We start from the raw sequence: 21,655 nt of genomic DNA on the forward strand, positions 1-21,655 counted from the left end.
TTTGAGGAATTTGCTGTGAGTTGCTGCTTTTCCTACATTAAGGCAAATGTGGCATTTTAAAAGTAATTCATTGATTGTAAAGCACTGAGGAATGTCCTAAATTTCAGAATACGCTGCAGAAATGCAATTTTATTCCTTCCTTTAGGGACAACATGGTAGCCAGGGGATTTAAGCTTTAAGTGTGCTATATTTAAAAAACAGATATGCTATTGAAGTTTTATGTCAGAAAAGATGCAAGAATATCAACCGTAAAGAGAACAATAATTTATACCACATGAGAACAGAGTGCTGATTGGTTCATTAAAGGACGAACCTGAGAATGGTTGTCCTCCAAGCTTTTCTTTAGTTACAAAGGGTACAATGCGTGGACATGTTATATCCCCTGCAAGAGATGGGGCCCTGTATGTGAATATGTCGTTTCCAGTATGCGAGTCACACACTGTGAGCCTGACTGATAATTTTGCAAGCATGGGCTGGTTTGGATGCTAGTGTCAAGGTAAAAAGACAGTCTGCCTATCACATAAATGAATAATGTGGTAGTTGAATTTCAGTGTCAGTGTGATGCTAGGGATGTAGGCTGTGCGTCCCAATGACCTGCAGATTCTATGAAACACTCCTCTCTTCAGCTGCTCATAATTAGCAAAGTACTGACCGTAGCGTCAGCCCGTGTCCTCTGGTTACTGACTGTTCTGCCACTAGAAACAATTTCTCCTTATTTGTTATCAAAACTGATCCCAATTTTGGGCACCTCGATCAAATCTCCTATAAATCTTGACTGTTCTAAGGAAAACAATCCCAGCTTTTGAAGTCACTTCAAGTAACTGGGGTCTCTCCTTCCTGCCACCTGATTAGTAAAATGTCACCTACATCCTCCCGAAGAACTGGATATCCATCCTGAAGTATAACACCTAGAATTGAATACAACATTCCAGCTAATGTCTAAAGATTTATAAAGATTTAGCATAGCTTCTTTGTTTTGTACTTTATGACTCTACTTCTAATGCCCAGAATCCTATATTTTTTAACTTCTCAACTTGTCCTGCCACTTTCAAAGATTTGCATTTGTGAAAGTGATTCTTGCTATTTTTCACCCAAAACCTGTGGTTGATGGTGCTGGGTGATCTTTTCCAGGGATGAGCACTTGTACAGATACCAGATGTGTGGTAGATACTGCTCACCTGTGATTAAACTGGAGATGATCAAAGGGAGAATCAACATCTTCAACATCCTCATGAGGATATCGCCTGGAAACGCTATGAGCATGACAATATTGGGATGGATGGGAGACGCATATCGGAGCAATCCTCCAAACACTGCTCCAAATATCACACCTGTAGACAGAAGAAATGGAGATCAGAGGACAATAATTACAATTCATATTTATGTACATCCCCTTTGTGTAAAGAGCCTGGCAAGATAATTCACCAATGCAAAGCAACCTTTGAAGTGACAGCAATTCAGTGAAGTGAGAGAGGCAAAGGGATCTGGGTGTACAGGTATACAGGTCACTGAAAGTGGCAATGCAGGTGGAGAAGGTAGTCAAGAAGGCATATGGCTTGCTTGCCTTCATCGGCTGGGGTATTGAGTTTAAAAATTGGCAAGTCATGTCGCAGCTTTATAGAACCTTAGTTAGGCCGCACTTGGAATATAGCGTTCAATTCTGGTCGCCACACTGCCAGAAGGATGCGGAGGCTTTGAAGAGGGTACAGAAAAGATTTACCAGGATGTTGCCTGGTATGAAGGGCATTAGCTATGAGGAGAGGTTGGAGAAACTTGGTTTGTTCTCACTGGAGCGATGGAGGTTGAGGGGAGACCTGATAGAAGTCTACAAGATTATGAGAGGCATGGACAGAGTGGATAGTCAGAAGCTTTTTCCCAGGGTGGAAGAGTCAATTGCTAGGGGGCATAGGTTTAAGGTGCGAGGGGCAAGGTTTAAAGGAGATGTACGAGGCAAATGTTTTACTCAGAGTAGTGGGTGCCTGGAACTCGTTGCTGTGGGAGGTAGTGGAAGAGGATACAGTAGTGATTTGTAAGTCTTGACAAGTACGTGAATAGGATGGGAATAGAGGGATATGGTCCCCGGAAGGGTAGGGGGTTTTAATTAAGTCGGGCAGCATGGTGAGTGCAGGCTTGGAGGGCCGAAGGGCCTGTTCCTGTGCTGTAATTTTCTTTGTTCGTTCTTATTAGTTGGCCAAACTTTGGTTAGAAAGTTGGGATTCAAAGCTTTTCAGGCTCTATCTTGCAAACATAAGTTGACCATAACATTGACCACTATTGTGGAAGTGTTACAATGCATTGCAGTACTTCCTCCATTGAAGAAATGGCAATAATACATTCAAAGTGAACATAAAAATGTACTGCAAACCCTCCCTGTCAAGTTTGGCAAAATTGCAGACAGCAGTGACTATGGAAACACATTCCCTGCTTTGAAAAGTAAGAAAAAATTTGAGCAACTGCTCCCGTCCATTGATACGCTGCCAAACTTTCAATTTCAGACTCATGGGGCTGCAATAATGTAGTGAAAGATGTAGCAATTATGAATGCTTGGCTGAGTTCCAAAAACCAATAGTCTGTTGACACAGCTGTGCAACGAATGACTGACAATTATACAAGCTCATAAATACTCAGCCTTTGGAGGCCATCTAAAAATATAATCTTTTTTCTTCAATGTAGAAGTTTTATATTGTTACAGGTTTAATTTTCTTACACCTGCATTAAAAATAATTCTTATTGCTATTGCATGGCCCCTATGAACTGTACATACAGGCTGACGATGGAAGATATATGGGGGTCATGGAGGTGACATGGGCAAAAAGACAGGACATGGGTGGCATAGGAGATCTGGAAGTGGCATGAAGGAGACATGGGGATGAGATGGGGTATGAAGGTGACAAAGAGGATTGGAAAGGGCATATGGAGTGGGTAAGTGATAAAATTTAGGGAACTTTTAAGTGATGATTTTGAGAGCTGGATGACTGTGCTGGAGAATTAAATCAGGCCTGCTAACCATCCTGCCTGCTCACCCATACTTTTCCCAGACCCTATTGTGGCTCACAGACTGCACTGTGAATCCAGGCTGTGAAAAAACTCAATTATCGGGCAAGGCCACACATGGGTCAGGGCACTGCAAAAATGTGCAAATCATGTTTTCCTGAACATTAACACAAAAATCCAGGGCCATGGTATCTACTTTCATTACAAATTCCACATCTTGATAATGCTGTGCATAGAATTCCTGCAGTGCAGAAGGAGGCCATTCGGCCCATCGAGTCCGTACCAACTCTCCACCAAGAGTATCTCAACCAGACACACACCCCCGGCTTATCCCTATAACCCCACACATTTACCATGGCTAATCCATCTAACATGCAGATCTTTGTACTGTGGGAGGAAACTGGAGGAAACCCATGAAGACACGGGGAGAATGTGAAAACTTCATGCAGACAGTCACTCAAGGCCGGAATCGAACCCAGGTCCTTGATGTTGTGAGGCAACAGCGCTAATCACTGTGCAAAAAGGTTTCTCCTGTTTTCCTTCATAATCCCTTACATTTAATCTTGTATCTATGTCCAGTTGTTCTGGATGCTTCAATCATTGGAAATAGTCTGCTTCTACCCACTTTGGCTTAATACTTGATAATTTTAAACACCTTCATCAAAAAGGGAGGGGTGGGGGGCTGTGGCGCTGGTAGTATGCCGTGTGGACCTATCTGCCAACTTCATACCTACCCCGATCTTCTCACATTTTATAGGGGTGTGGGGTGCCGGATGGCCTGCCCAACCTTAGGCCTATTGAAGACAATTAACAGTTACTTAATTGGGTCTAATCCAATACATACTACCTGTGCCCACTGCTCTCACCTGGTACTACTGAGACTACAGAGCTGCTGGTTATTTGATTGGCTGGCAGATCTCAGAGGTGGAATTTCCTGTCCCTTGGACAGGTGGGAGAGCAGAAATCCCAACTCCAGCCTTCTAAATGAGAGCAGGGCAGTTGTTCTTTCAATGACCAGGCTCCCTACTGACATTTTAGCTGGGGCACGGGTATCATGCACCCCATAAAATGCTGCACTTGATTTTTCAGGCACAGCCTTTCATCAGAAGTGGAAGGTATTTCAGAGGAACAGTTTATCAGAAAGAACAGAGTGGGAAAGGAGAAATGCATACATGTGAGTATGATGCTCAAAACTGTATATAGTACTCATTACACCTTAAATTCTAAATTTTCTAGAACTTACCATGAAACCCTGTACTAAACTCAGACATTATACCCAATTTACATAATTTTTTTAAAAATGGTGAATTTCTAAGAGTTCCAAAGCTAATGCTCAGACTAGACAGGGTAAACCCACTAATCCCTCTCACTGCTGGCTCTAAAAATCAATAAAAATTCAAATTGAATCCAATTCATAATTTCCACAAAAGGGACAAACTAGATGCAAGCTGACAAGAATGGGCATTACATCTGATCTTAGGCTTGATGCTACGCTTGATCTTTTTACATAATTACTCCTTTAAAAAAAAATTTCACTCCATTCTTAAAGTTACAAAGCCAATGCTCAGAATGCACCATGTAAACCTGAACCCATTCCTTGCTTGTTCCGAAAGCCAAAGTTAAATTCCAATTCATGGTACCCATGAGAGAGACAAACAAGATCCAAGCTGACAAGATAAGACATTGCATCCCATCTTGGGTTCGATCAGATGCTTGATCTTAGCCAAAAGGCCCCTTGAATCAAATCTCTCCATCCCTCAATCATTCAAAAACAGCAATGCCCTTTTTATACAGTGACAACCAAATCAATACACAATACTCTAAATGTAGTCACATTCATGATTGTGAAGGGACAAGATTACCTAATGAATTCTGTTCAATATTTATTTTAATGCCTAGTAACATTCTTTCATAATGATCCGGCTTTTCTCAAACTTCTGAATCATAATGGGCAACACCAAATTCATAATATATTCAGTATATTAAATATTCGTTCCATTAAAAGTTCACTGGAACCTCCTACATTATCTCTTACTACTGTAGGTGGCATTCTGATTGATGAAAATGTTTTAACTTTTGAATCAAGCTAATTCCTAATTCACCATAGCTGCACTTTATATCCCCCAGTGATTGTACAACCATTGGGTTCTCAGATTGCTCAAAACTCAATGAGTTTTTCTTTGATTCACATTGTTTTCTTAATAACAAGATTCTAGGAATCAATTTTTACTTTTTGTGAAGGGCATAAAATGAAAGTTGGCAGATGGGACAACCATTTGAGACACCTCATGTTTTTTACCTCCAGGGCTATCTTATCTTCGTGTCCCACCAGTCAATGGGCGGGGCCAGTTGATAAGATTGGGTGAGGGGCGAAAAATCGGGTTCACGCCCTATTTCTCAGCTCGCAATCTTACCAGGCCCAGATATCAGATGTGATTACGGGCACGAAGCTGATTTCAATATTTAAACACATTTTAAATAGAATTTAAACATAATTAGTGAGCCCGGGACACTATCATCCAAGCTCACTTGCCTTAGAGGCCTCGCCAGTTAGGGCCCTCACCAGCAAGGATCACGTACGGTTCCCATCAATGGGGACTTGATGTGATGGCCTCGCCAGTAGGACCAAAGGCCAATAAGGCTCCCTTATTGCAGGGGCAGGCAGTGCCCCTTGAGCAGTGTCAGTCAGCCACCCTGGCAGTATCAACCTGGCACCCCCCATGGAGTGTCAGGCAGTGCTAATGGAGCGGGGCAGCCATGATGGGAGCAGGGCCCAAGGAGAGGTAGAGAGATCTGCACTTTCGCAATTATGCCCTCAGGTGTGAACAGCCTGCATTCCAGTGTGCTTGGGACTTGTATCCTAACCCTACTGACAGGAAACAGATCGTGCATCATTTTTACACAATGTGGCATAAGATTGCATTTTCAAACTTGCCCCGAAAAACTGATCTGAAACTCTTCCATTTTATGCTCGTTCAGCACTTAGAATCTTTTTGATAAGATCGCCCCCATAATGTCCAAAACAAAGATTTAAACAAAATGAAAATATGAAAAATCCTTAATAAAATATTCATCAGATTGTCTTCTGTGCCTTTGTTAAATCTTTTATTTGAAAGTCTTGTTTACACCTTGTTCTTGGAATTTAGATCATATCTACTTGCCCAGGAAACATCAGTAGGCTTGAACCAGTTAGTTCATGCAAGTATTTTTCTTTACCTTCCAGCACATACAACTCAGCAATTTTAAAACAATTTTGAACAAGAGGAAACTTAAAGCTTAAAATTGCAGGTGATGCAGAAAGTTCCAAGTGGAATATTAGCACAATATTAGTGCGCACCCCACCCAGAGAGAGTTCTAACTGACCCAGAAATTGAGGGGACAAAGAAAGCAATAAAGGCAGCCAGGCAGTTTGTTTCCTCATCCTAATTTGATGTCATTTTTAAAAATAAGAATTTTGAAAGCCAATAGTGGAATGAATATAAAGATGCTCATTCACCAGTTTAGGGAAAACACAACTCGTTTATTTAGAGATTAAAACTATACATACAATCAGCTCCTGAGATGACTCAGAGTACAGAAACCCACACTTATGAGGCAGATCGCCTACCCAACAGCATATGGAGAGGTATTGCAGGTCAATACCAGTTCCTTAGACAGGTCGAAATGTATGAACAAGTTTAAAGAATGCAGCAATTGTCATACTCTTGTTAAAAGTTTCATTCAGGGAAGTCTTCCAAAACCAACACTGTTTTTAGCAGAATATGCAATGCAGCCAATAATGTCAAGAAGTTTGATTTAAAAAAATACCCATAGTAATTTGCCATTCCAAAAATTTTGTCTTCTATGGGGTGTAATCCTTATGCATCTACATGGTGCCTCAGGCAGATTATCTCATCGGCTTGAAAAGTACATTTCTGCTTCTTGAGGTGAACTCCAGCCTCTTGAAATCTTCTCAGCACCTCCTCTAACTTTGCTAGATACTCGGCTTCTGTTGATCCAGTTGTAAGAACATCACCAAGGTATACAATGGCTCGTGATAGCCCCTGCAGCAATCTCTCCATTGCCCTCTGGAAACAATGCTGTGATACCCACAGCTTACATGTACCAATGCAGTGCCCACTATTTTTAATCAGTTCTCCAGTAAAAATTATTAACTTGGCCGCAGTATTCTTCAAATTCAATGGTTGAACTCCTTTTCTCAAGTACCGATGTGTCTGCCCAATTATCACAGTAGCTAATGCCCCTGAATCAGCTTGCATTTTAAGAGGCTTCCCATTTACCCAGAGCATTAGTGATGAGGCTATCGTGCCTGCTTTTCATAGAATCCCTACAGTACAGAAGGAGGCCATTTGGCCCATCGAGTCTGCACCGACCACAATCTCACCCAGACCCTATTCCCATAACCCCACATGTTTACACTGCTTATCCCCGACACTAGGGTCAATTTAGCATGGCCAATCAAATCATTTATGGCGAAGATGCAGACTCCACACAGACAGTGACCCAAGCCGGGAATTGAACCCGGGTCCCTGGTGCTGTGAGGCAGCAATGCTAACCACTGTGCCACCATGCCGTCCAATAAATTTGTTTTCCCTGACCGGGAATCGAACCCGGACCGCGGCGGTGAGAGCACCAAATCCTAACCACTAGACCACAATGAGTGAATATTTAAATCACCTATTGGGTGATTATACATTATTTAATCGGTTACTTGGTAGACTTGACTTGGCTCTGCTCCTATGCCGGAACTGGTTTATCCTATGACCTCTACACCTGCAGGATTCAGGGGAGTGGTTACCTCCACATCGATAACATTCCGCTTCAAACCTTGCTTAATGATTGCCTCTTCTAAATCTTCTCATCTTATTTGTGGCTGAACTTGTTTCCCACCTCATGGCTACTTCTTCACTTTCGGCACTATTGCTAGCTGCAGGTTCCTGCTCTCACTGGCGCCATTTTGCATGCTGTGAAAATGTGCAAGCTGCAGATTGTATGATCATGAACCCATCTCCCCATTCTCCCTCACCCCAATCCTCCCATCTGATTTCATACTTTCAGATACCCACTTGGTCTGACACATGCCCCCACTGGCACTGCCTGAACTTTAGAGTATAGGAATTTGCAAATGAGTCACAGGACATGTGTGGGATTCACTCAGGCCAGGGGCAATGGATAGCTCATGCCCAGTTCACTAATTGGTTGATATGTGGGTAGGGAGAGTGGTGGGGGGTGGGAGGTGGAATACACACTGAAATCCTTGGGGTATTGTCAGGGCTACAAGACAGCCTCCTATCATGCAGCATGGTGGAGTCTAGCTATAATTAAGCACAGGGCTTCATGCCAGGTCGACAGTCTATCCTTTCTGGTGTGGAAATGGTGGCTAACTTCATGATAACATTGCAGACCCATAGCAGTGATGCAGCTGATGTGACACTTGTGTTGCAGTTCCAACTCAGATAAGGAGTCATGAGATCCGTGCTTACTGCCATGTAGATCAGATTTTTGCAGTTTCTGGCTGTGGATCTGAGAATTCAAAGGGTCATTCAAGTTCTCACAGCAGTCCACCAATCTGTGCTCCAGAAGATAATGAATGTTGCTGGGGTGCAGTGCAGAGCATGATCCAGTTGACCTATTTTAGGATGAAGCATTCATGTTCCCGTCACTGTGACTCTGCCACTGCCCTTGCTGTTACAAGGACATTTTGCAAGGCCATCTGCAGTCATCCCCAGTGAAAATCAGCAGCCTTGCTGCAAGACTAGGAGAGCACTGTGTAGGAGCATAAGTAAGAAGTTTAACAACACCAGGTTAAAGTCCAACAGGTTTATTTGGTAGCAAAAGCCACAAGCTTTCGGAGCCTTAAGCTCCTTCAGGCTCCGAAAGCTTGTGGCTTTTGCTACCAAATAAACCTGTTGGACTTTAACCTGGTGTTGTTAAACTTCTTACTGTGTTTACCCCTGTCCAATGCTGGCATCTCCACATTAGGAGCATAAGGGCAGGCAAAGACATCCACAAGGTATGAAGGGAACACTTAAGGGTGAACAGTTTGTTCTTGCTTGGATAATTTGAGGAGTTGCTTAGTAAGATTTTACAGCAAGACTTCTGTTGGCTATTATTTCAGGATTTTGGCTAAGAGAATAGTGAAATTTTTAAAGACTCATTCATGGTGGGTGAGAATTGCTGGCTAGGCCAACATTTATTGCAGACAAATGAAAAGGTGGGGTTAATGCTAGTAAAAGGAGGATGATCTAAGGTTTGATTTACTGTCACATGTATTAACATACAGTGAAAAGTATTGTTTCTTGCGCATTATACAGACAAAGCATACCATTCATGGAGAAGGAAACAAGAGAGTGGAGAATGTAGTGTTACAGTCATAGCTAGGGTGTAGAGAAAGATTAACTTAATACAAGGCAAGTCCATTCAAAAGCCTGACAGCAGCAGGGAAGAAGCTGTTCTTGAGTCAGTTGGTACGTGACCTCAGACTTTTGTATCTCTTTCCTGTCGGAGGAAGGTGGAAGAGAAAATGTCTGGGCTGCGTAGGGTCCTTAATTTTGCTGGCTGCTTTGCCGAGGCAGCGGGACATGTAGACAGAGTCAATGAATGGGAGGCTGATGGATTGGGCTACATTCATGACCTTTTGTAGTTCCTTGCGGTCTTGGGCAGAGCAGGAGCCATACCAAGCTGAGATACAACCAGAAAGAATGCTTTCTATGGTGCATTTGTAAAAGTTGGTGAGAGTCGTAGCTGACATACCAAATTTCCTTCATCTACTGAGAAAGTAGAGGCGTTGATGGGCTTTCTTAACTATAGTGTCGGCATGGGGGGGACCAAGACAGGTCGTTGGTGATCGGGACACCTAAAAACTTGAAGCTCTCAACCCTTTCTACTTCGTCCCCGTTGATGTAGACAGGGGCATGTTCTCCTTTACGCTTCCTGAAGTCGATGACAATCTCCTTTGTTTTGTTGACATTGAGCGAGAGATTATTGTTGCTGCACCAGTTCATCAGATTCGCCATCTCATTCCTGTACTCCGTCTTGTCATTGTTTGAGATCCGACCCACTGCGGTGGTGTTGTCAGCAAACTTGAAAATCGCGTTGGAGGGGAATTTGGTCACACAGTCATAGATGTATAAGGAGTATAGTAGGGGGCTGACAACCAACCTTGTGGGGCACCGGTGTTGAGGATGATCACGGAGGAGGTGTTGTTGCCTACCCTTACTGATTGTGGTCTGTGAGTTAGGAAGTTCAGGATCCAGTCACAGAGGGAGGAGCCGAGGCCCAGACCACGGAGTCTGGGATGAGTTTCATCAATAAATAGGAGTCTGATATAGGTGTCCTTGTTATCTAGATGTTCCAGAGTTGAGTGCAGGGCCAGGGAAATGGCGTCTGCTGTGGACCCGTTGCAGCGATAGGCAAACTGTAGTGGATCCAGGTAGTCGGGGAGGCTGGGATTGATTCATGCCATGACTAGCCTTTTGAAGCACTTTATAATGATGGATGTCAGAGCCACCAGCCAATAGTCATTAAGGCACGCTGCTTGGTTTTTCTTAGGTACCGGGATGATGGTCATCTTCTTGAAGCAGATAAGGACCTCAGATTGTTGTAAAGAGAGTGTGAAGATGTCTGCGAATACTCCCGCCAGCTGATCCGCACAGGATCTGAGTGCTCATACGGGTACCCCATCCGGGCCAGTCGCTTTCCGTGGGTTGACCTTCGAGAAAGCTGCACTGACATCGTCAATGGTGACCCCAGATACAGGTTCATCCAGGGTTTCCAGGGTGGAGGGTGTGCTCTCGCTGACCTCTTGCTCAAAATGGGCGTAGAATGCATTGAGCTCATCAGGGAGGGGTGCGTTGACCTGCAATTTTACACGCCTTCATCTTGCAGCCTGTTATGTCTTGCAGACCTTGTCGGTGTGGCTAGCCTGGGACGCTAGCTTGGTTCAGTTATGTCTTTTGGCATCTTTGATGGATCTCCTTAGATCGTATCTGGCTTTCTTGTATAGGTCAGTGTCACCTGACTTGAATGCCTCAGACCTGGACTTCAACAAGCAGTGGATATCCCTGTTCATCCATGGTTTCCGGTTGGGGAACACACAGATCTGCTTCTTTGGCACACAGTCTTCTCTACACACTTACTAATGAAGTCAGTTACTGTAGTGGCGTATTCGTTAGGCTGGTCGCAGAGTTTTTAAATACTGACTCGTCCACTGACTCCAAGGACTAGGAGATCATCTGATTCCTCAGAGCAACATTGCATGACTTTCTTTGGTGGATTCTCCCGCTTCAGTTTTTGCTTGTAAGCCGGGAGCAGGAGCACAGCCTTGTGGTCTGATTTGCCAAAGTGTGGGCGGGCGATAGAACGGTAGGCATGTTTGATATTTGTGTAGCAGTGGTCTAGGATGTTTGGGCCTCTGGTGGAACAGGAGACGTGTTGGTGGTAACTTGGTAGTACACTCTTGAGCTTGACCTGATTGAAGTCCCCGGCCATGATGAACAAGGCCTCGGGATGTTTCGTCTCAAGACTATTCATAGTGGTGTATATTTCATCCAGCACGATCTTCACATCCACATGGGGTGGGATGTGAACTACCATCAGGATAATGGAGGGAACTCCCACGGAAGATAGTAGGGGCGGCATTTTAAGGGACATGGTTTCTGAGTGTATGATCACAGGCAGCCTGTCCACAATAAAGGTATCACTTCCTTCCTGCCACCTCCTCTTCCTCCATCCTCTCTTCAGCCACTGCTCCATCTTCCTGTCATATTGCAGACTCAGGGTACTGCAGTGAAAGCCCCCATGTGCATAGACACGTTACCAAATTCTCTATCTTGCCATGGAGAATGTAGCATCTCCAAAAATGCTTCCACAAACTTTAGCAGACATTATTCGAAATTACTTGACCTGCAAGCTCTTTGGTGGCAGATGGCTATTGCAGCTGATCGCATCTTGTACTGTGTGTGAATGACACACATGCTCAGTGGGCAGTCCAGCTTTCGAAAACATGTCAAATCAGCCAGAACGGCCAATTGAAACCAGGATCTGGCCAATTGTGACACATTGTGCACCCAGCATGGGGGGAGCACATAGTCCTCTCCAGATGCAGCCAGAAGCACCATCCACTCATTTTCAGGGCTTCCAGCTTCCAAGCACTGGCTCCAGCAACTCTATGAAAGCAAAATTCTAGCCCTCAGCATTTTGACAGAGCAGGATATTTTTGGATTTCTATGCTGAATTTTAATGAAAGTTGTATTAACATTTCAGAGTTAACATGAATTGGTGAGATAGACGAGAAGCAGAGCTCTGAGTGACATGAGGACGATTCTCCGGAGGGATAGCAATCATAGTGTCAGTGTATCCAGACCCACTTGAAGCCTCGTGACTGCTCATTAAGTGGAAAAACAACCATGCTGCAAGTGGTGTTGAGGCTGAAAGTTGTTGAGAGAAATTAGATGAATGAAGCACTGCCTCCCACCAGTGTGATCAGTGCTATCCACAGATGTCAAAGTGGATTTCACTGTAGCCTAAAGGATTTGTTCAGAAGCGACAAATCCTGTGGATGCAGGGTGCCAAGCTATATAATGCTTCAGTGCAACGATTCATCTTCTCAACCTAACTTAGTAATTAAATGTACAATGATGAGCTGTTCTGTGCCTGGGGTCTGGACAAGTATCTTATATGGAACATGGTTCAGAAGAGTGCTACTGAAGAATGAATTTCATATAAGGATCAGGAGTCTGAGCATGGAGGAGTATTTTATACCGGTTGGGATCAGGATTCAAGGGTCCAGGAGCTGTTAAACATGTAAGGATTATCACCACTTTCTCAATTAAGCTCAGAAAGAGAAGGGACAATAAATACTAAGAAATAGTAATAAAGGAAACACAGGAAGACGACTGTCAGATACTAGGAGAAAGAACAATGGAGGATGCTGTTTATTGGGACAGAATAGCAGAGAATGTGCAGAAAACTGAAACGTAATGTACTCAGAGTATAAACACAGAAATAAAGGATGAGAACATCCAGGATAAAATACTTTATAAAGCAAAGTTTACTGTCATTTTAATACCAACAGTAATCAGTTGTTTATGAACTAAAGCAACTGATAATGAGTTTTATTTAGTGATGAAACTAGGGAGACAAATAACTTCCATAAGGATAAGGGCTGATTTTCATCAGTTAGAAATATCCATGGTTTTACTCTGTTGAGATCATGTATGTTAAACACCACATCATTACTTCATCAATTGCAACATGCATTGTACGAGTGAGGAAGCCTGTTATTCTTTAAAAACACTCCTCATACTGCAATCCCACCACTGTTCCCAAAACCCTTTCTGGAGGGCAGAAGGATGGTGAATGGTCGGAGTTATACTCACCAAATACTGTGAGGGTCAGCAGCAGGTTCTTCCGCAGACTCTTTCCCAGCCGTTTCCACAATGGGGGTTTGCTGTTAAGTTTTTCGGGAGCCAGGTTACACTCGTCCATCCGCACTTCCACTTGTTTGGGCATTGTGGTCAGGCTGAATGAGAAAGGAAACTTGGGTCACATTTAGAAGAAACACCAGCTAAAGCTACCCATTCTCAGGTACTTCAGATAAAGTGTTCAGTCTAGATGCTCAAGGATACACAAGAACATGAAAGGTTTTAATGTACCAGTGATGCATTGTTGTAAGCCAAGATGCTCCGAGTAAGGTTTCTTAATAAAACTCCAGTTGCTGCTCTTTCAAAACCATTTCTCTTGCACAGTAATGTAAAAAAAGTGTATTTAAGAATATTATAGAATCAGCAGGCATTGCATTATAAAGTCTTCTGTCTCTCTTCAGTCTAAACATTCTTTGCAGCCAGGACTGGAGGCAAAACAAAGATACATAAATTCCTGTACTGATAGGAAGGACTCTTCTGGTGCCTTGTGTAAACTTTTATCTATACTAGTATCTGGTAAATCTCAACAAAGGTAACTATGATGGTATGAGACATGAATTGGCAATGATGTACTGGGAAACATTACTGAAAGGAAGGACCATACACAGGCAATGGCGGGCATTCTCAACAGAGAATGTAGGAACAGATAGGTGAACTCCAGAAGTTGTTTATTCCTGTTTGGCGCAAGAGTGGTAAGGGAACTATGGCCAAATCATGGATTACAAGGGAAATTAGAGATAGTATTAGATTCAAAGAAGAAGCTTACAAATTGGCAAGAAAAAGCAATAGATCAGAGGATTGGGAGCAGTTTAAAATTCAGCAAAGGAGGACCAAGGGAGGAAAATAGAGTATGAAATTATACTAGCGGGGAATATAAAAACTGACTGCAAAAGTTTCTACAGGCATGTAAAGAGAAAAAGATTAACAAAAATGAATGTAAGTCCCTTAAAGTCAGAAACGGGAGAATTCATAACAGGGAACAAAGAAATAGCTGAGGAATTAAATTCATCTTCACAAAGGAAGACATGAATAATGTGTCAGAAGTTCTGAGAGAAGCAAGTTTTAGTGAGGAGCAGAAGGAAATCAGTATTAGTAGAGAAATTATTTTGGGGAAATTGATTGGATTGAGGATGGATAAATCTTCTTCCCAGAGTACTTAAGAAATTGGCCTTGGAAATGGCAGATCCATTGGTGGTCATTTTCCAAAACTTTTTGGACTCTGGACAGGTCCCTACAGATTGGAGGATAGCTCAAAAAGGGAGGTAGAGGGAAAACAGGGAACTATGGATCAGTGAGCCTGACGTCAGTACTGGGGAATTTGCTTGAGTCCATTATCAAGGATTTCATAGCCCAACATTTGGAAAGCAGTGGTATAATCAGACAAAGTCAGCATGGATTTACAAAGAGAAAATCATGCTTGACGAATCTATTGGAATTCTTTGAGGATATAACTAGCAGAGTTGACCAAGGATATGGTTTATTTAGACTTTTAGAAGGCTTTCAACAAGGTCTCACATAGCAGACTACTATGTAAAGTTAAAGCCCATGGGATTGAGGGCAATGTCCTGAGATGGATAAAAAGTTGGTTAGCAGATAGGAAGCAAAGAGTTGGCATAAATGGGTTTTTCTCTGATTGGCAGTCAGTGACTAGTGGAGTACTTCAAGGATCTGTGTTAGGACCCCAACTGTTCACATTATATATTAAAGATTTGGAAAAAGGAATTAAATGTATTATTTCCAAATTTGCAGATGATACAAAGTTTGGTGGGAGGGTGAGCTGTGAGGAGGATGCAGAGATGCCTCAGTGTGATTTAGATAGGCTGAGTGAGTGGGCATATGTATTGCAGATGCAGTATAACATGGATAAATGTGAGGTTATCCACTTCAGTAGCAAAAATAGGAAGGCAGATTATTATTTAAATGGGTGTAAATTGAGAGAGGTGAATACTTCGCAGACTTGGTGTCCTCATGTATCATAGAACCATAGAACCATAGAAAATTACAGCTCAGAAACAGGCCTTTTGGCCCTTCTTGTCTGTGCCGAACCATTTTATGCCTAGTCCCACTGACCTGCACTTGGACCATATTTCCTCGACACCCCACTCATCCATGAACCCGTCCAAGTTTTTCTTAAATGTTAAAAGTGACCCCGCATTTACCACTTTATCCGGCAGCTCATTCCACACTCCCACCACTCTCTGCGTGAAGAAGCCCCCCCTAATGTTCCCTTTAAACTTTTCTCCTTTCACCCTTAACCCATGCCCTCTGGTTTTTTTCTCCCCTAGCCTCAGCGGAAAAAGCCTGCTTGTATTCACTCTATCTATACCCATCAAAATCTTATACACCTCTATCAAATCTCCCCTCACAGTCACTGAAAACAAGCGCACAAGAACAGCAGGCAGTAAAGAAGGCAAATGGTACATGGCTTCTTAGCAAGAGGATTGGAGTATAGGTATAGGGATGTTTTACTGCGAATGTATAGGGCATTGGTGAGGCCACACCTGGAGTATTGTGTGCAGTTTTGGTGTCCTTATCTGAGGATGTCCTTGTTATAGAGGGAGCACAGCAAAGGTTTACTCGGCTGATTTCTGAGATGGCAGGTCTGTCACATGAGAAGAGACCAAGTCAATTAGGATTATATTCATTGGAGTTTAGAAGAGTGAGAGAGGATCTCATAAAAACTTATAAAATTCTAACAGGATTAGACAGGGTACTTTTCCTCTACAGTTAGCTAATGCATTAGGTCTAAGCTGTTGCTTCTTAAGAAACTACGTTAAAGTTACTTATGAATACTCAATTGCCTAATCTTAGATATCTGTGGCTCCAAAAATCAAAATCATACAGTAAGAATATAATTTATCCAGTCTGTGGTGTACGTGCACAGAAAAACTAGTCATCAGTGAACTGCCCAGCACCAGAAACCAATAAACACCTGCCCATTCCTTCGACATCACCTTCCAAACATCCAGCACCTAGACAGACAAAGGCAACAGATGCATGGGAACGCCGCCACCTGCAAGTTCCCTTACAAGTCATACACCATCCTGATTCGAAATATATTGTCATTCCTTCACTGTCACGGAGTCAAAATCCTGGAACGCCCTCTCTAACAGCACTGTGGGTGTACTGACACCACATGGACTGCAGTGGTTCAAAAGGTAGCTCATCACCACCTTCTCAAGGGCAGTCAGGGAAAATAAATTCTGATCCTGAGACACTGACAACCCATGAAAAGATAAAGAAAATCATGATGGAGCATTGCTTCCATAACATTCCTGATTTAATGTTGGTGATTATATTTTATTAACAAGCAATAAAAAAGCCCACATTTTCTCTGCCATCAGTTTTACACTGGGAGGGTTGGTCAGTTACGGTGATTTGATGCATGTATATTGGATTCAGCAGCTCTTCAGATTATAAAGAAATTGCACTGCCCAGTGGCAGTGCATTCACAGCAATGAAAAGTAATTACTTTCAATAACGATTGACAATCATTTACCACATAACGATCGGCACTAAAAAAGCAATGCCAGGGAGACTGCTCTGTACTGGTACATTGAACACAGTAAGAAGTTTAACAACACCAGGTTAAAGTCCAACAGGTTTATTTGGTAGCAAAAGCCACACAAGCTTTCGAGGCTCTAAGCCCCTTCTTCAGGTGAGTGGGAATTCTGTTCACAAACAGAACTTATAAAGACACAGACTCAATTTACATGAATAATGGTTGGAATGCGAATACTTACAACTAATCCAGTCTTTAAGAAACAAAACAATGGGAGTGGAGAGAGCATCAAGACAGGCTAAAAAGATGTGTATTGTCTCCAGACAAGACAGCCAGTGAAACTCTGCAGGTCCACGCAACTGTGGGAGTTACAAATAGTGTGACATGAACCCAATATCCCGGTTGAGGCCGTCCTTGTGTTTGCGGTTCACTGGTACATTGAAACCAGAAAGACTGTACTGAACTGAGACCACACAGACAGACTGTACTGTAACAAACAGACTGAACTGTACTAAGACGCAGACATGAAACAAATTAATCCATGAGAATTACAACTTCTAAACTCAGCTGTGAGCAAGTAAAAGCCAAGATTTGACAAATCTGTGACCGTAAAGTAAAGCACTGAGCAATAGAATAGGCAGTCATGACACCTTACCCTTAGATCACGAGTGAACACATGTCCACACACCCATTAAATGGAAGGCCTGTTAATCATAGAATCTCTACAGTGCAGTAGAGGCCATTCGGTCCATCAAGTCTGCACCAACCCTCCGAAAGAGAACCCTACCTAGGCCCTAATCCTATAATCCCACACATTAATCATGACCAATCCCCCTTACCTGCACACCTTGGCAACTAAAGGGCAATTTAGCATGGTCAATCCATTTAACCTGCACATCTTTGGATTGTGAGAAGAAACCAGAGCACCCAGAGGGAACCCATGCAGACACGGGCAGAATGTGTAAACTCCACACAGTCACCCAGAGCTAGAATCAAACCCAGGTGCCTGGTGCTGTGAGGCAGTAATGCTAACCACTGTGCCACCATGCCACATATCCATCACCGATAAAGGGATACTGTACCAGCAATGTCCGGCAGTCAGCATTACAAACTGCTCAATGTCATTCATTCACTTAGAAAATGCTGTTGCATCTATCCACATCAACTACATATTACCAAACTATTTCTACTACCATCTTATCAGCAGCATTCCCATTTTAGTTGCCCTTATTAACATTTCCCAGTTACTTTAAGAGTCCTGTTTTTCTCCTTTTTTCCTAATGCCGCGCTCACTAACATTTCCTATCACCAACATCTGCTGGCAGGAAATGTAGAATATTTTGTGACCAAAACTCCTTGACATCTCGTGTCTAATTCAAAATGTTCAAAAGCAGCTACACATTCAACTGTGTGAAGGGACTAGCAAAAAGCTGGTCACATAGGTTCAAGATTATCAAAGCTGGAATAAAAAGCACATACAGAGACTGAGTGCTCGGTAGTGAAGGAGGAAATTTTCCAGAAAACCATATTTGTATCATCAAACATATTTTTATTGGACTAATTGGCACCACTCATAACGGGCCAACAATGCAGAGGGGCACCCCCGGATGGATATTCGATCGGGTCTCCCCCTGCACAGCTGAGAGACTCACGAATTTCAGAAACTACGGAAGATCCCTAATCTGCCTAGCAACAGCGCATAGCTGCATTTTAAACTGGCCAAGGAAGATCAAGATCCCTATGAAACGAGACAGAGAGTGGGTTATCAAAACCAAGCTATCACTGAAATATTACCAATTCGGCCAAGGCAGACATAAAAATCTGATAAACTAAGAGATAAGGATAAAAGGTTAAGAATGAAATACCCCAGACACCCAACAGGACAGGAGGACATTAACACTCAATCTCACAAGCAGGAAACACAGACACGGAACAATAGGACCAATTTAAATAAGAGGACACATAGAGATAGTAATGGGAAACGCATTTAGACACCGGGGCAGGACCAAGTAATCCCATTAACACGAACACACACCATACAAATGCTAATCCATGAAACTTCCTAGGGACTTTTGAAACTGACAGACCACTTTATACATTGTGTAAAAAAAGGCATAATCAAATGTTCCCGCGCGAATTTTGGATCCCTATAAAGATCCAGAGCTGATGTGATTTAATTGAGATCAACGTGGCCAAGCCACTGTTTCTGAGCTGGCTACGGGGGTCTCCCTGGGATCCCAGTAATTGTACAATAAAGACACGCTTTGAACCTTGATTTGCGACTCAACTTCTATTCTGCACTGGTAAGGGATATTTCCCTACAACAAAATGGCGTAGTCACGGCAGGATTTGATATCTGACTTCTGACTGATGGCCACAGTTTGAAAGTCGGGATCAAATTTAAACGAATCTGATACAAATCCAGAGCAGTCAAAGGCGAGTGCAGGTCTCCGTTCAAAGTGAGGTACCTTTAAGGGTTAGGGTTTGTCTGTTTTAAGTATTGTTGTCTTGTAGAACTGTATAATCTTGCCTAAGTTTTTAAATTGAAACAGAAGTCCGCACTAAAGAGGTACAGGTCAGAACGACCGCGTGGAAAAAGGTAAGTAACTTTTAACTTTAATAGGAGTAAAGGACCAGAGGTAAAGATAACAGGTTTTGGGCTATTTGATAACAGGAATTAAGACTAATATAAAGATAAGTACCGCATGCAGAACTAATTGGTGTAACTAACCCAGGATTGTAAATGAAACCGCTGTCTGTGCCAAGGCAATAGGACAAGGGAGTGCTTGACTCAAGGTGCCCTACCCTAAACTGGACGTTAAGAGGAGAAATCTCCCACGCTAAGGTTGGGTTTTGAAGCGGGCGCTAAGAGGCACAGGCACTCAGGGTGCAAGGCACGGACAGTGTAAATCGGGTAACAACACTGACTCTGAAGGGACGAACAACCTCAGAGTCGATACAGTTACTAACTATAACAGGGGCTTTGATAACAGAATACATGTGTGTAAGTGTTGAGGAAAAGGGGACCCGATCCATCCTGACCAAGAGACACGACGACGGAGGATCCATTAGGGACCCGGGCGGAGTTTGATAACCTTGTTCGTCTGTAGGGAACACCACAGCCCATAGCAGGATACCCGGTTTTGGGGTAACGGATCAACCCTGCTAGTGGGGGTGGTGGCCGAGCGGGAGGCGTTGTACTTAGAGGGGCTGGGAACAGGGGCGGACAAACCCACTAAACAACCAGCACACATCCCAATAAGACAACACAAAATAGTCCAAGCGTGAGGTGTCAGGAATAGTTGGGGGAGCCCAGGGGAAAGAGACCCACTGGAACCTCACTACGAGAACCTACAGCAATACAGACGGTGCTGGGGCAGTATCAGTGACAGGAGATAAGGGAGAGAGTTGAGGCACTTTTACTGTAGCAGCCAGCATACGGGGGTTGCAGGACTGCTAGACAGAAAAATGGCAGACCACGTTGTTAAGGGAGAAACTGCAGTAGCTCTCATTTTGAAGTATCTGTTAGCCAGAGAAGCGATTGTTGCAAAGATGAAACGGAATGGGTGGAACGCATCACAAACTTTAGAAGATCAAAGAAAGTGGGTAGACGGAGTTAAACGGGACAAAACAAAAGTAATGGGAGTAATATTAGTGACCCAGTTAGCTGGACTAATTGAGGAAGTAAATGCCTCTATGGAGGAGAGACACAAAGAGACAGAGCAAATTAAAGTATTACAGGAGAGAGTGAGGGAATTAGAATACAGAAACCACACTGCGGAGATAACGCAGAGATCAGAGGAAACGGACCCTCGGCGCCCATACGAGTCAGTGCAGAAACATACAGCCACTCCAGCATCAAAAGAAAACATAGACAATTATAATCTAGCGCCAGTCACGAGAGGAGGGACGTTAGCACAACCAAAGGCAACCTATAAGCCTTTTACGCCAGGGGAAAGGCAGCAGATGGATAGGAGAGATCTTAGTTTTTGTATTTCAGTGTGTTTGTGAGATCTGGTAGCTTGTCGAATGTAGGTGGTTGTTGTTGTAATTAGATTGAGAGCAGGGAGCTCTTTGTTCCTGTGGAATGTTTGCTACAGGCAGTGGGTGCAGTACATTGCACCTTGGTTTAGCCTCAGGGGGCTGGGAGAGTGTTAAAACTGTTAAAGATTAAAGTGATAGGATTTCTTGAATTTACTTTTGCTTTGAGTTAATTACAGTTTGGAAGAAAGAAGAATAAAAGCGATTGTCTTAATCAATGTTCTGTATTCTCTTTGAATGTTTTACACTCATCCCAGTCTGAAATGATAAGTTTGAATGAAAAAGGATGTACTGTGGAATGACTTTTGGAAGCTTCCATGTGTATATATGTGTGTGTGTTTAAACAAAGTGGTTGCGTGGATGCTTTGTTGTTGTTTGTTTTAATGTTAAGAAAGGATTTAAACCTTGGAAGGAAGCATGTGCTCTTTCCTTTGTCTTGAAGTAGAAATTATAAGAGTTAGTTGAGGAGTTAAGAGAAGAAAATAAGTTATTTTGTGGAAAGGTAGAAAAGCAGGAACAAAAGACTGAGGTCTATGAATTAGTTTAAAGTATATCAAGTCAGTGAAATACAGTATTAATCGCAGAATATCGCGATTTGCGAACGTCAGATAGTTTAGTATTCTGAACTAGTTAAAATTATGTACTGCCGTCGGAATTTCATGAGCCATCAAGGTTCAAGGTTTGCCAAATATAA

General features: G+C 42.9%; 1 protein-coding gene across 1 annotated transcript in view; it reads right to left on the reverse strand.

Moving 5' to 3' along the window:
- Positions 1-21,655, reverse strand: part of LOC144499144 (excitatory amino acid transporter 2-like) — a 148,691-nt gene that overhangs the window by 41,075 nt on the left and 85,961 nt on the right. Inside the window, exons 2-3 of the mRNA XM_078221224.1 lie at positions 13,374-13,516; positions 1,179-1,331 (exon numbers count right to left, since the gene is read on the reverse strand). Of these exons, the coding sequence (XP_078077350.1) occupies positions 1,179-1,331; positions 13,374-13,516 (296 nt within the window). The remainder of the gene's footprint in view (positions 1-1,178; positions 1,332-13,373; positions 13,517-21,655) is intronic.

The sequence above is a fragment of the Mustelus asterias genome, chromosome 9 (assembly GCF_964213995.1).
Source record: "Mustelus asterias chromosome 9, sMusAst1.hap1.1, whole genome shotgun sequence".
NCBI lineage: Eukaryota > Metazoa > Chordata > Chondrichthyes > Carcharhiniformes > Triakidae > Mustelus > Mustelus asterias.